Here is a 15,494-nt window from a genome sequence, read left to right on the forward strand (position 1 = left end):
AATATAGGGACTCATTGTATCACTCACCAGTGAGTTTATAGTGACCTCATGCTTGATGGTATTTATTTATCTCCTATGGTATCACCATAGTAGCCTAATCCTATAATGTTCTTATAAGTAGCCTACTTACATAATTGTGCTGTCTTATAATACGCCTGTAGCCCATAATACAAAGTTTATTATAACATTACTATAATCAGTTTTCTCTGGCTTGACCATAAAAGAGGGGTGGAAGAACACCTGTGCGCGCGCTGCTTTTTGAGATCTCTGTGAAAGCGCGTGTCCTTACATGAGCGAACTACAATTCCCAACATGCAACACTAGGAGCTTTGGCAGCTCAGCACTGCTGCGGTCGGACGCGGAGCTGCTTACTAGCCTCTACAGCAGGTTTGGGAAGCCGTCAAGCCGCTGGATAATTATTCATAATTTTTAACAACGTGGGACTTCACTGTAGTCCATCTTTCCATTAGCCTTCTAAGGCGACAGCGTTCAGCATGGGTAATGGTATCAATAAGGTATGATTTTCATCCGTTTATGCATGCGCTTTAGGGTCTTCAAAAGTGAAGTTCACACACGGGTGGTCCTCGGTGTTTTGGGTGTAAACTAACTGTAGCTGTATGTGTTGAGCAAAGGATAGTTACTCATGCTTATCATCTTTGTATTGTTCATCAAAATAAAAAGTAGCGTATCTGTACTAGTTGTACACGTTTCAGTATAGGCCAAAATGATGAATAATAAAAGTGATTCACTTTAGTCTAATCGTGAATAGTTAACCTACAACTTTATGGTCATCAATTACCAAATCATTCTTACTATTTAGCAGTCACGCATAAAGCATCTTTAAACTATGGCTGCCACCTACTGTTAAAACCTAGTTTTGAAAAAATATGCTCACCTTTAAGTGGACACACACACACACACACACACACACACACACACAGTCACAGGCACATGAGCCCTGCTATCAGAATGGAACCATTGTGATTTCTTATTATCGCTCTATATTTTCAGCGTGACAACTTGAGTCAGTTGTCTGAGCTCTCTCAGCTGTTGTATGTGGTGCCCTGCTAAATATACCGCTTCGCTATTTCAGCAAGGATGCTTTGTCCATGTCTCTGGGTCCATGTGTTGCATTATTTTCTCTCAGTAGTGTCTCCGTGCACCTTCCTATAGGTCCTGCCTGACTTGTACTTGGGAAATTTCAAAGGTGGGTCTATGTTTCTTTCTTTGTCAATTTGATTTGGTTCTTCTGGATCCTTATGGATGCAAGTATTCACGGTCATTGTGTAATGGTATTTGAATGTCAGATGCAAGAGATCGAGAGCAGTTGGCAAGAAACAACATCACACACATCCTGTCCATTCACGACAGCGCGGCTCCTATTCTCCAGGTAAGAAGCTCTTTGTGTCCTCTTGTTATACCTAACATCTTTGCCCTCATGCAGTGTACAACTTCAGTTTTTTCATTAATCTATATGCAAAGAAGAAATGGTCTAACAGACTACAGTAGCATCTGATTGTCTCAGACGCTGTAAGTGTAGTAGTGCAGTACACATGACAAAACCAGCTCTGATAAAGTCCTTGGACCAGTCTGTCTGGTAATTCAGGGAGAGCTGCCTTAGTGTTTGCTAACACTGAAACAAGCCACTTCTTGAACAAACAGTTGTCATTCCTGAATGAGGATACAATAAGCAGAGAGAGGTATTTATTATTCACATGTTTCTAGTGTACCATGAAAAATGCCAATCAACAGCACACAGTTGGTATGGTCAGTGTGCTGGATTGTGTTCTTGTGTGGGTTTGAGAGTAGGCGGTTGCTCTTGCTATGGTCACTGTGGACTGCAAATGTTTTTTGTATTGATTTTGGTGTGAAGTTTCTCTTTTTTTGTTTTTTTTTATAATTTTTATTGGAGAAAAGGACAAACAAACAACAAACACAATGCTAGATTCACAGATCACCATTTTTCACATCACCACTATTACCCCACCCACCCTACCCCCGAACAACAACACACATCACAAACCCCCCCCTCCCCCCAAAAAAACCCCTCTGTTTCAACTTGTTTACACTCAGCCATGGAGGCAAGAAGTACATTGATCAGGGGTCAGCTACAGGCAGATAACAGGCAGATAACATGTAGAAACACAGGCAGTCAGTCAGGTGGAAGAGTAGATAAGCCATTAAAATAGGAGACAAAGGGTTGCCACTTTTTTAGAAAGCGCTCGCTAGACCCTCTAAGTGTAAACTTTAGACCAGAACATGTGGGAGAGGTCTGCCTGTAGACTGCCGCAACGATCACATTTGGGATCCCCCGTCAGTTCCATTCCCAACTCCTCCTCCCATCTGGACTTTGACTTGGAGACTGTGTCACTGTTCAAAGACATGGTGCTTTGATAAATTTCAGATATAAGCCCCCTCTGAGTTGGAGACAGCCTAAAAAGACTCTCCCATAATGATTCTTGAGGGGGTCTGGGAAACGAATCAAACTTTGTACGTACGAAGTGACGGACCTGAAGGTAACGGAACAAATTTGAACGTGGCAGACTAAATTTAAGACATAAAGATTCAAAACTAGAAAAAATATCACCATCATAGAGGTCTTTGAAACGTTTGACACCCAATCTGCTCCAGAGAGTAAAGGTTGAGTCCAAAATGGAGGGAGTAAATAAGTGGTTATTGCTAATGGGCGTGTGAAGTTTCTCTAATAGCTGATCCAAATCCAAGAGCAGCGTTTGTTCCCAAATTCGTGAAAATGTTTAAAATGTGACACAAACAAATCTGACCACAAATCAGCTCATAATTTTCATTGCTGCTCCACATAGCATGGTCTATCTTCACCATTGGCAACACATGCATGCCTTTTGAAAACATTGTAAAACCTTAAGTGTGTTGATATGCAATGGTATTACCTGCCTGACTGTTATACATAACAGTAGTTTAATGGTGTGTGATATGCATCAATGCATGCGATTGCCAACAGGTAACTACTATACTTTGTCCCATAGGAGATGACCTATCTGTGCATTTCAGCAGCTGACCTGCCCACACAAAACCTGTAAGTACCCAGATCTGCAGCACAGCAACACAGAGCAGAACAATGAAAGGCTGAACAGAGAGAGTACCAGATTCATTTGAGGCTGCGCTGTGTGGGCGTCTGAGGTTCATTTTCTTCAAGCTAACGTGAAAATGATATGCTTTCACAAGCTCACTATTTTACTGTGAACCTAATCACTGGATAGATAACAGTAGACTGTAGGATTCAGCTCTTGGTGCATGTTTGTTTCTGGATATGAAACTTATATAAATGCACAAACACATGCATGTGCACAATGCAAATTAATGTTTGTTTTTTTTTATGTAACAAGGGAGATGAGGGGAGAAAAATAATTTCCCTAACTGTAACTCTCCCTTTAGCATCCCTACTAACAGAGGCAATGCATTTTATATGTGCCACTCTGGGATCTCCTGGTTCTCACACACACACACACACACACACACACACACACACACACACACACACACACACACGCACACACAAACACACCCACCCACCCACCCACACAAAAGTCTTTTGTGGCCAAATTCACATTGAAGGCGGTCTCGACTTTGAGCAGGAAGGAAGTCTCGCAGCTCAGCTCTGCAGTTTTAGCATGATGGTTTGTGCTGTGCCTCTATTTTTACAGACTATCCCCCCTCCCCCCAAACGCATACACACACACACACACACACACACACGTACACTGAGATGCCCCTGTCACCCTTATCACCCTGGTCGCCTCATGCCTCTTCAGTTCAGGGTGGCGTGTGAAACCTGCATGTGAAATATGAAACCTGCTATCTCAAACCTGAGATGAACACACCCTCATCCTGGTCCTGCCAGGATAAGCAATGGATGCGTTTGACAAGTCAAGTACAAATTACATACACACATCCGTATGCACGTGCACCCCCCCACCCCCCCCCAACACACACACACACACACACACCTAACCTAATGCTCCACTTGAGAGCCATATGAGAACTTTGAGTGTTTGTCAGTGATGACAGAATATCTGCACACAGTTACAGTGTATTTATTTCACAGTAGTTCTTACTGCCTTCTCACAATGGTCTGATCTGGCCATGACCTATTATAACAAGCATTTTTATGCTCCACAGGACTCAGCACTTTAAACAAAGCATAATGTTCATGCACGAGTCCCGCCTGAAAGGAGAAGGCTGCCTTGTTCACTGGTAAGAGACAGACTGCATGCTGGATCTCTACCTCATTGCTAGAATCAAGGTCCACTCCCACAGGCTATTGAAACCTGGGAAGAGATGCTGCTTAAGTAACTGAACTAGATAGATTTCCTCCATCCCTCTTGCAATACATCCACAGAAATGTTGAAGAAAAATATACAGTTGATGTAGAGCTGACAAAGAAATCTGCTCAGCCAAGGACACACAAGTGAAGCCATGTGTAACTGCTGCACAGAGGAGATTAATAGATAAGCAGAAGACTATTCTTGAACTTCCCAAAACACAACAAGCCTCGTCTGAACATATTGTGTTTGTGTAGCGGGTAGCTGACCGTATACTCACTGGGGTCGGCTGTATCTGATGAGGCGGAGGGTCTTCTCAGAAATAGAAGGGAACATGTGGGTATTATAAGCTTTCACAGTTTTTCGTTTAAACATGCTGCCCAATAAATCTCCAGACTGTTCCAAAGATGTGGGTTTATGAAGTTTAATCATATAAAGTTTAATTTTTACCACCCAACTTCTGTATCACACTCTCTGTCCATCCCTATCTTTCTGTAGTCTGGCAGGCATGTCCCATAGTGTCACCTTGATAACTGACGTTTATTACCAGGAATCTTTGGATTATTTCTGTAACTTCTCCAGTCCTGGCAGGTTAGATCTTATTGACCTCTATCATGTATTCCCTATTTAAATGGAAAGCCCCCTCTACCAACAAGTCAAATTATTTGGAGGAACGATCTAGACAAAGCTTGGGGCAAAATGATGCTGATCATGTGGTCTAACCTTTTAAAGTCCCCATGAAATGAACTCCCATTACTGGAAATCCTGGAAGACAGAGTATCTTTAATGGTGACCTTGTGCTGCACTAGTAGGCATAAATAAAAATTCCAACCAATAAAACCCATGCTATTCCATTGGTTTACACTTTTGAATGATACCTCACTGTGTTATGTCCCGCCCCAACATCATCTGTTTCAATCGGAAATACATCAAATCAAGGAAGTAAAGATGACATCTCATGTTTGCTTTAATTCCCAGTTTTCATCTTAATACATCATTTCTTTCTACAATCCCATTTCTGTATCACGCTCTCTGTCCATCCCTATCTCTCTGTAGTCTGGCAGGTGTGTCCCGCAGCGTCACCCTGGTGGTCGCTTACATCATGACAGTGACAGGACTGGGCTGGCAGGAGGTGCTGGCTGCGGTGAAGGTGGCCCGGCCCTGCGCTGGCCCCAACCTGGGCTTCCAGCGGCAACTCCAGGAGTTCGAGGCTACTCAAGCTGATCAGGTCAGTACTGAGAACTGAGTACAGGGACGATGGGGTGGAGGGAGTGAGCAAAGATGCCACTGCATTAGACTTAGATACCGCAAGAAGGGAGTGGATGCAACCTCAATCATTTTTTCAAATTCTTCACACTGGCATCAAAACACAATCTACTTTTCCTTTTCCCGTAGTTCAGAGAGTGGCTGCGGAAGGAGTACAAAGACAACCCCTTCAATGACGAGGCTGATATCCGCATCTTGCTCGCCACGGCCGCTAAAGCCAGCGGCGAGGTGGTGGAGAAACAGGCATTGTCCCCACCTGGAGGTACCTGAGATCCCGCACAGCTCGGCCTGGAGGTTTGCGCTACCGGACGATACCGTTCCGGGTCGTACTGGGAAGTCTCCGTCTGCTCTGCTTCGGAGCAGATTGCTGTCGTGATGTTCGTCTCTGCTGGAACGAGTGTAATGATCACGGACGTGAACACTGGAAGAGACAAGTGATAATGTACATGAGTCTTTATAGTGATTGATTGATTTCTGGTGCTGTTTTCTCTAATTTATGAATGTCATGTACAGTGTTGTTGTTTTTTTCTACTGTATATCACAATGACTGCAATTTGTGAAATAATAAAAAGGATTAAAGTCAAGTGTTTTATGAAGTTGTCAGTTGTAGGTGGGCTGTCAGACTCAGGGTGATGAAAGACATTCTCTGCTCTGTTTACCTCTCTGTTTCCTGGTTCTCTTCCTGTTTGTCTGATGTGCAAGGGAGGTCTTGCATGACGGCATCAAAAACAGCAAGATCATATCCTTTCATCAGTCCTATGCTCTTTAGCCTAATAATTTACCTTTCTGATTTATTGTCTTGATATACAACATTTCCATTAAAATCACCTGACTATGAGATAGGCTACTGAACACTGTAGAAAGCTGGGTGTGTGCATTGATAGCCACTGGAGGGCAGTCATACAATCAAAGTAAAATATAGTTTGAATGAAATCATATCTCCCTCTCTGACAGCGGTTCCTCGCATGCCATGGCAACCATCAGCCAAATAAAGTCAGTGTTTCAAGCAGAAAGACTCAGAAACAAGACTATAGAAGTAAACATTGCCAGGTCATGGCAAAATATAGGTGTAGAATTTGTTATTGAGAAAAATGAAAATAGGTGTGGGGAAACATTTCGTCCTGACGCGGAGCACAGGTAATTGTTCCATTCCAAACCGGGTGTCTGTACAGTGCCGGGTGTCACTAGAGGGATTCCCCACCGCAGGCTGCGTGGGCCGCCGAGTTTCACAGAAATGAGCGCGTGGTGCTGCGCATCTCCTGTTGAACTTCAATAGGCTGGGTTCCTCAGAAGCTCCTCCTATCGTAACAAATCAAGATGTGACAACATTTAAGAATAGGACATCGAAAGTTTCAAGACAGATTTCGTCGGAGGACCTCACATGATCAAAGGTAAGGGGCAGCTCCACTTACATGCATGACAGTATTTTCACCATCATGCCAAAAAGCTCCTTTGATTGTAACTTTTAATTTATCAGTTATGCCCAGTAATGCCAATCATGGTCATCAGGAAATAACGTTTTCATCTCAACATTCATCTCAGCATGTTACAACTCCACAACCTCATCACCTTGTCTTGCCCGCCCTTCTGTGGCATGCGTGTTTTTTTTTTTGGCAGATATGAACTTGGAGGAGGACAGCAGCAACTTGTCAGTCAGTTGCGGCAACGGCAAACTTAGACAGTGGCTGATCGATCAGATTGACAGCAGCAGTTACCTCGGACTGGTTTGGGAAAATGACGAGAAATCCATTTTTAGGATTCCGTGGAAACATGCGGGCAAACAGGACTACAACAGAGACGAGGATGCTGCGCTCTTCAAGGTCAGGTCCCATCTGCCACTGCGACCTGAAGCACTTGACTCTTGTTGCATGAACTGCTGGTCCTCTATATATCATTTTGAATATTGCAGATTAATTACCAAAAAAGGGAATGAAGTTGACAGGCAAATGAAGTTGTTGTTTACCTCTTTAATTTATATTACAGAGATGTAATATCCTTTGTTTTCATTTATAATGTGTTGCCATGAGTTGACAAGACTTGTTGACAAAAGGTGACTACCAAAAAAAATGACAGAAATGCTCACACCTTAGTCTATTCTTCAAAATCATAGTCTTTGTAAATGCTTGGCACATTGAAGTGAATAACGAGGAAGTGTAAATTGATCTATTCAATGCTGTTTCAGGCATGGGCACTGTTCAAGGGGAAATACAAGGAAGGTGTGGACAAGCCAGATCCCCCTACATGGAAAACCAGACTACGATGTGCTCTGAATAAAAGCAATGACTTTGATGAGTTAGTGGAGAGAAGCCAGCTGGACATCTCAGAGCCCTACAAAGTCTACAGAATCATTCCAGAGGGAGCAAAAAAAGGTAAGTGCATTTCAAAATTGTCCTTGCAAAGTTTGCAAAGTTTGTCAAAAACTTGTCAACTTTGAGTTGACAAGGCGACAACAAAACAACTTTGAGAGGATTGCTTTCACATCAGCTACTCCTGTATCTATTAGAAGATGGAAACAACGTGGGTTGTTAGGTGGAAAAATATTTTAAAATTTATTGTTTGATTGTAGTAGGATTTTAGTAAAATCTAAAGGTACATCATAGCAATGCTTTATGTGCACCTGCTGCTGCATTTCACAAATTAATCTTGCACTCACATGGTTTATAAACTATCGGCAATTATACCTACACATGCATAGGCAACACTGCACTTGATTCTGATGAGGCAGGAAGCACAAAGGAAGCCAATGCATGTACCAAAAAGGCCGGAGTGCTTTTTTTAGAGGGCTTCGGTTACCAAGTGCAGGGTGCACATAACACAACCAGACGACCTCCAGCCTTGCATAACCAAGGCTCTACCATCGTGTAACATTTTTTCTCACACCAAAACAGCACTTTCAATTTGGGCTCTCAGATCATTCTAGAAAACTGCAGCAGGATTTAGATTGGCACTTGCCTCAAGCGTCATTAGCACATTGCAATTCACCCTGTCACTCGGATGAAAATAGCACTTACAAGTGCACATAACTTTGACACGGTAACACGGTTTGAACAGTCTGTCCAAATGACTTTTTAAGATGCTAGTGAAACAGAAGGTTCACAGAATATTGTTCCTCACATACCTTCAGTTTCTACTAATCTGTACAATAGAACTATGATAAAATCCTGGATTATGTGTTAGCTGTTAGCTCCATTCATTCACTTTTTGGGGATGGGAGGAATTTTATTGTGTTTAAACTGTCTTCACATCAAAGCATAGTCATTGTTGTGAGTAATCTGAAAATTGAAATTAACTGAAAAATGCATTGCTGGTCCTGCCTTTTATCTGGTATTATCATTAATAGCACATTTGACTCTGTATTGTACATTACAGGAGTCAAGATGAGTAATATGGAGGAGACATCATCACATGTAAATGCTCTTGGCTACATTCCTCAATATACATCTCTACACAACCAGGTCAGAAGATTGGCTTTACGGCTGATATTTTGTTTAACATTTTATAAACAGACTGTGTAACTTAAAAAATACTGCAGCATTGCTGTTACAACAATTTATTGCAGATTATTATTGTCTAATGATCCATTTCCCTAAATGACCATCCCTTTGCCTCTTTCCCAGGCGCCCAGCTATATGGTTTCTCAGGAGAGGAGGGACTGGAGGGATTACACAGCACCAGAACAGCCACCGCTTCCTCCACATCACCATGGACCACATGCAGAGCTGCAGTACGGCCAGTGCCACTACCCCTCCCCGCTCAGCCGGCCCTGGCCTGGGGCACACACTGAAAACGGTAGGGCAGCCTTACACATATTATGGACACCATATTAAGAGCTGCTCAGGTTTATAAGACTGTATGCATATGGTCGCTGTCGGGTGAAAACTTCATAACTCCAATTTTGGTGATTGTCAGGTTTTAACTTCAATTGCAGGATCACATGCTCCTCTATCCTCTATGGGTTGAGCAAGTGCTACAACCCTTGGGTTTATGAAACCCTTTTCATAACCAATTAAACTCAAAAATGCATGGTGGTCAAGCTAAAACAAGGCTGTTTTTCTTAATTTGTGAAAAGTTGACATTTTGGAGATAGAAGGTTTTCACCTGACAACAGTGATACTATGTTGATCATTAGCTCTTTATAATACAGAGCAGAAATAACAGCCCCAAATTCATTTGGCCAAATAACTTCTAGGTATGTCCACAAAGACGTTTAAAAAGTTAAAACTAAATAACTAAATATATAAGTCTGTTTTTCTGAATTTTTCCATAATTATACAAAAATGATCAAAGTAACCAATTCTTTTCCAACCACAGAATGAATTAAAAAATAATTTAGATATTACATACTGTCCATCATTGTATCCAATATGAAGTCACTCAATTTGAGAGAAAAATGTCATCAATGTAATGACACAAAGCATAAAGAAAGCCATGTGGGGCTAATCTGTTTCGCCATGGGGAGCTGATATAGACTGAGGCTTTAAGTAAAAGGTAGCTTATGCCTTTGTCAAGCTTGTTGAAATCTCAGTAGTCGTTCCCATATAGTTTCACAGTGGAACCATTGACCTCCTCCATGAAGATGCCGCTCAGTGTAATAAATAGCAATAAATCACAAAAGTTTTTATGAAACAAAAACATTAGAGCCCTAGCAAAAATGTTAGGTGTGTGCTCTGTGTGTATTAAACCCAGAAAAAGCCTGCGGCTTCAGTCGAGAATAAACAAAAACTGACAAGGCAATGGGGAAGCATCGAGTGGAAGTGGAAGTAGACTCAAATGAAATATAAGAAGTTAATCATTGCAGGAATATTAAAATATAAATGTTATATTATATTAATTGGATGTTTATACAGCATTTTTGTGAACGCTGATTAGGTGCTGGTATGAACACATGACCTGCAATATTTAATTAATTAAAAGATCAAATAAGGATATGTAGGATTATTAAATGCCTTATGCTTATCATATTACTTGTTAATTCCATTCAAATGATTTAGTCATTTTACATGCCATCTGTTACTGTGTAATTTACAAACAAATAACTTGAAACGATAGTAATATTATAATCCAGCAGTTACACATTATTCCTGCCCTGTAGAATGAAAAGCATTCATTTGATCTTACAAAGAACAAAGCAAGCTGAGCTTGACTTCAGTGTGCAGTATGAATACCCCGCATATGGTGAGTTGGACCAGATATCATGATTGTTCAAACAGGGGCCTCAATTCACTACATCCTAAGGAACAGCAAAGTTCCTGCATCTGATATCACTGTGACACCAAAACTGCATCGACTGCATCTCTAGGGACAAGTAGGGCAATATCTGTTGACTGACAAGATATTATTATTATTATTTAGTCAATGGGATGAATTATTAGATGTAGATCATCGAACTAGCCTTGCACAGGCTCACACAGCTTATAGAGGAAACATTGCAGACTGCTCCACTGATGTCAATTTTTTTTAGATTTGTCACAGTTTTTGTTTGATATCTCCATTATAATGATAAAAACTACAACATAAAATCTGAGCTATGCCACACCTGACTGACGCCCATGTGTTCAAAGGCTTTCTCAGAATTCTTTTGTTACAACACATCTCAATGTAAAAACGTAAATCACACACACACGCACATGCACACACACACACACACACACACACACACACACACACACACACACACACACACACACAGGTCCTGCAGAGGTCTTTTGGTGATAAGCATCAATTAGGACTTCACTTAACATTTATCAGTCAGGCTCCCCCTGAGGTGTAAAAAGACCCCAAGACTGCAATTATTATTGTTTTGTTGTGAGTTGTGAGTTATTGTATTAAAGATGCTAATAGGGACCAGATAACAGCAGAACAGTGCCACTTGTCATATTTACCAATTGCTATGTTTATGTTTATTGGCTTGCAATAAATGCTGCTTATCTGGTCCTGTGCCTAATCAGCTATGATTAGTTGCTCGTTGTCCAGTTCATTAAACTAATAACGGACAACCAAACAAAAACAAAACAAAACAAAACAAAACAAAACAAAACAAAATAAACCAATACATTTTCAGATCATTTGAATATGTATATTATGTTGAATATTTATGGACATTCTTAACACATTCCTCAGACTTGCAGTGGTTCCACATTAGACTTTTATAACATTTTTTCCCCCCATATCCCTGCATATTTTTTGTATCCAGTAATCCATAAGGGAAGTGCCATGATGCCTTTGCACATTTGTCAATCTTAGCTAAATAGTAATAATGATGTCATTATGATCAATAGTCCTTTGATTTATTCTACGCAGGTTTCCAGGTGACCAGGCCCTTCTGTACCTACTCCTCAGAGTCCCAACCAGCAGTGTTTACAGTGGACCACAACAGCGCCATATCTGGTAAAGAATCATCTCACAAACACAGACATACACTAATATTCACTTACACTCTTGGTTTCAAATGTTTACAATTGTGAACGCAATCGCATTTACAGAAAAGAAACTACAAACACTTTGCACGACTTACTTCCCTATTCTCAAACTCAGGGCAGCAGGCCATGATAGTAAATAGTGAGGTGTTTTTTTGTAGATCCATCACATGATCAGGGGAGTTTTAAAAGGTGCTTGAAAAGATAAGAGAACTGAATAATTGAAGGAGAAATCTGCATGCTTAGATTGCTACAAATATAAATCTTTTTATTGATATGCTTTCCTTTCCAAGACCTCAATTTATAATCTTGATGAAATCGCCCTCTATGATATTTTTGCTGAAGGCTCTTCTCTTTCTTCCAGACTTCAGCCTGCACGTGTCCCTATTCTACAGAGAGTCTTTGGTGAAGGAGGTTACCACCACCAGTCCAGAAGGCTGTCGGATCACCTCCTCTTCCTCCTCCTCGCCTTCCTCCTCCTCCTCTTCCTCCCCCTGCCCGGAGGACAGGCTGTACAGCGGGGCGGAAATCATCCTCTTCCCGTTCCCGTACCCCGAGTCTCAGAGGCAGGGCGCCGAGATGCTTCCCAATGTACTGGAGAGGGGGGTGCTGCTGTGGATGGCACATGACGGCCTGTATGCTAAGCGCCTGTGCCAGGGACGAGTGTACTGGGAAGGACCTCTGGCGCCGTACATGGATAAACCCAACAAGCTGGAGAAGGAGCAGACAATCAAACTGTTTGACACCCAGCAGTTCCTCATAGGTGAGCACTGATATGCTGCCATAGTGTTCAGAGCGATATGAGTGCAACATTATGACAACAGTGATTAAACAAAACCACTATTTTTACAGTAAGTACACTACCAGTCAAACGTTTGGACACACACATTTTTCTAATAGTAAAGACAGTGAAATAACACAAATGGAATTATGCAGTGACCAAAAAAGTGTTAAACAAATCAAAACTATCTTATATTTCAGATTCTTTAAAGTAGCCACTCTTTGCCTTGATGGAAAGGCAAAGACTTTCATACATAGGCATCAACTTCACTATTTATATTTGTCTAAGAAACAAATTTCAAGCATTTAAGCATAAGCCTTTAGATCAGAATGGCTTTAAGATCATGAAAAACATAGAACATTCAATTTCGTTTGACTGGTAGTGTATATAAAATGATTAATGTGCTTAGATTCTGAAAAGGTAGGACAGAAAATGTGCTTTTCACAACTTTCCAGTCAAATTGTAACTCAAATTACAAGTATTTTCCTTCCAGGTAAAAAAAAAAAAAATCCAACACTCATAGGAGAAACCCCCCCCAAAAAAACATACTGCCTCTTCAGTCCAACCATGCAACCCCATGATTTGCATCCCGTGGTGCAGATACCCTTTTCTTTGAATCGGGATAAAGGATAAGCCTTTTACTGTCTCTCATGATGTCTATCTTCAATGATTACAGTAATTAGAAAGTAATCATGAATACGCCACGTTTGCTGTTCATGACGTGGTTGTTATGATGTCGACAGCGGTGATGATGGTGATGTTGATGTAGATGATGATAATGAAGGAGAGGGTGCAGGTGCTTTAGCTGGGCAAGTCCCTCTCAGTGTTGAGGTAACCTCACATATAAACGATGGATAAGAAAGCTGTTACATTCTCAGCAGGGGGCCAGAGTGTGTGGAGTCCCCACCCACCTCCTGTGGTCCACCACACACTGAAGTCTGACACGCTAGTCCACACTGCTGTTTGTCTGTGCCATTTTCACACAGTAATTTCCATCATCTTCACCAGTAATTTCCAGAAAAATTTCCCTGATCACAGATGCTCCTCTAAGCACGATTAGGAAGAATATCACAAGCATGAGCTAAGTTAGGGGGTTTTAATGGTTTGTGTACTGTGGGTTTGCAGTAGTGGGTAGTGGGTTTGTTGTGGGTAACATGATTGTCTCACGATATCCCCTTTCTTTCCTTGCTCTCTTTCTCTCTCCAGAGCTTCAGGATTTTGTCCATCATGGCCGACGCATACCTACACACCAGGTGGTGCTGTGTTTCGGAGATGAGTATCCCGACCCACAGCGCCAAAGGAAGATGATCACAGCACAGGTATACCTAAACTTCCACAATTTACTTAGTAATTGAATGTATTCCTTGAAAAGTGTATGCGCTATTACCTTTTTTTTTATTACCTACTGATGGTAAAAGTATAGTTATCAGTATAATTTCTCACCTAAACAGCCTTTTTTTTAGAAATGAGAGACCTCAGAATGTGATTCAACATTCATACATAGAGATCCTTTCCTTTCAGGTGGAGCCGATGTTTGCCAGAAAGCTGGTGTACTATTACCAGCAGAACAGTGGCCACTACCTGCGGGGTTATGATCACATCCAGGAACAGGAAACCTCTCCAACAGTCAACTATCCTGCCCAGAGACCTCTACAGCACATTCAGGAGTGACACACACACACACACACACACACACACACACACACACACACACACACACACACAGGACGACATGGATGTGAATGTAGACTATTGAGCTTTTTATCAGGTCGACACTGCAAAACAGAATCTATGTCAGTCATTTGCTGGACTTCAAAACATTCTTTTCTCTACTTTTCTTCCATTTCTCTTTTAAATAAGAATCCAATAACAGTCCCACTGTATTTTGTATGTATAGTATATTTTTTGTATACAATGTTCTCCAAATTATGTTTTCCAAATAAAGAATGTGAAAAGATCTGGGCCTCATATCCAGTTTCTAATCAATAGAGGTGTGTCTGTGTGATTCTATACATATAAAATGAGTGTATGTCTGAAAAATATCCTGTCTAAGGTTGATATAGATGATGAGATTGATCTGCTTTACTGCTTTAGAGGTTTGGCCATCTTTATCTCTTGTGTGCATGTGCGTGTTTTTCTTTTTCCTGTGACATCTGTGGGTGCTGATGGGAAATCACTCAAAGCCCACAGGTGAGAATCCACAAGGCCCCGTGATGGCAGTGTGGGCTAGATAGTAGAACCTGCTGCAGTGCTGAGGGGTGAAGAAGGGGAAGACCCTGCTCTTTTCACTCACTCACACACCTGTGTGTCTGAGTCTTTGTGTCTGCTGTGACTGTGGCGTATAGTGATATATGTTTCTATCTGCATGTAGTATTGTGACAGTGTGAAGGATGCGGTTTGGGGGTAGTGGGGGGAGGAGGGGTAGTTGGGGGATGAGGGGAGCGGAGGGCGACAGAGACAGGAAGTACTAGCACAGGTGCACAGGAAGAATGGCCCCTAAGAGAAACACTGATACGTCAAAGGGATAAGATAAGATGAAGGAATATAAATGAATAGCGTCCTATATCATTTTTTCACATAACAGTTGCACACACACTTAGCAATGAAAACAGTATATACACTGAAAATGTGACACAAAAGACAAACATGAACTCTTCCACTTAAGAGTAAACTCCATGTGTTTATAAACGTGAAGCAATTCCATTAGTGGCTCAAAATCTTTGGGTTCTA

The 15,494-nt window shown here is 41.4% G+C and overlaps 2 protein-coding genes across 5 annotated transcripts; both read left to right on the plus strand.

The window, feature by feature from the left end:
* The first annotated feature begins 347 nt into the window (after nucleotides 1–347).
* dusp22b (dual specificity phosphatase 22b) lies at nucleotides 348–6,145 on the plus strand. 3 transcript variants are annotated; one of them, XM_071926511.2, is made up of 7 exons: nucleotides 348–515; nucleotides 1,174–1,207; nucleotides 1,308–1,390; nucleotides 3,006–3,055; nucleotides 4,159–4,233; nucleotides 5,358–5,529; nucleotides 5,702–6,145. In XM_071926511.2, the coding sequence occupies exons 1-7, from the start codon at nucleotides 495–497 to the stop codon at nucleotides 5,741–5,743; spliced, it is 477 nt and encodes a 158-aa protein (XP_071782612.1). In that variant the 5' UTR covers nucleotides 348–494; the 3' UTR covers nucleotides 5,744–6,145. The 3 variants fall into 3 exon arrangements, with proteins under 3 accessions (XP_071782612.1, XP_071782611.1, XP_071782609.1); XM_071926508.2 differs by having other exon boundaries at nucleotides 352–515; nucleotides 5,697–6,145; XM_071926510.2 differs by lacking the exon at nucleotides 4,159–4,233 and having other exon boundaries at nucleotides 351–515; nucleotides 5,697–6,145.
* A 737-nt stretch (nucleotides 6,146–6,882) lies between these two features.
* On the plus strand, nucleotides 6,883–14,715 carry irf4a (interferon regulatory factor 4a). 2 transcript variants are annotated; one of them, XM_071926478.2, is made up of 9 exons: nucleotides 6,883–6,958; nucleotides 7,185–7,387; nucleotides 7,750–7,936; nucleotides 8,937–9,022; nucleotides 9,185–9,356; nucleotides 11,868–11,954; nucleotides 12,348–12,746; nucleotides 13,971–14,083; nucleotides 14,286–14,715. In XM_071926478.2, exons 1-9 carry the CDS (start codon nucleotides 6,949–6,951, stop codon nucleotides 14,433–14,435), a joined length of 1,407 nt encoding a protein of 468 aa, XP_071782579.1. In that variant the 5' UTR covers nucleotides 6,883–6,948; the 3' UTR covers nucleotides 14,436–14,715. The 2 variants fall into 2 exon arrangements, with proteins under 2 accessions (XP_071782579.1, XP_071782580.1); XM_071926479.2 differs by having other exon boundaries at nucleotides 8,937–8,974.
* Nucleotides 14,716–15,494: the final 779 nt, after the last annotated feature.

Source organism: Centroberyx gerrardi, chromosome 13 (assembly GCF_048128805.1).
Source record: "Centroberyx gerrardi isolate f3 chromosome 13, fCenGer3.hap1.cur.20231027, whole genome shotgun sequence".
Lineage (NCBI taxonomy): Eukaryota > Metazoa > Chordata > Actinopteri > Beryciformes > Berycidae > Centroberyx > Centroberyx gerrardi.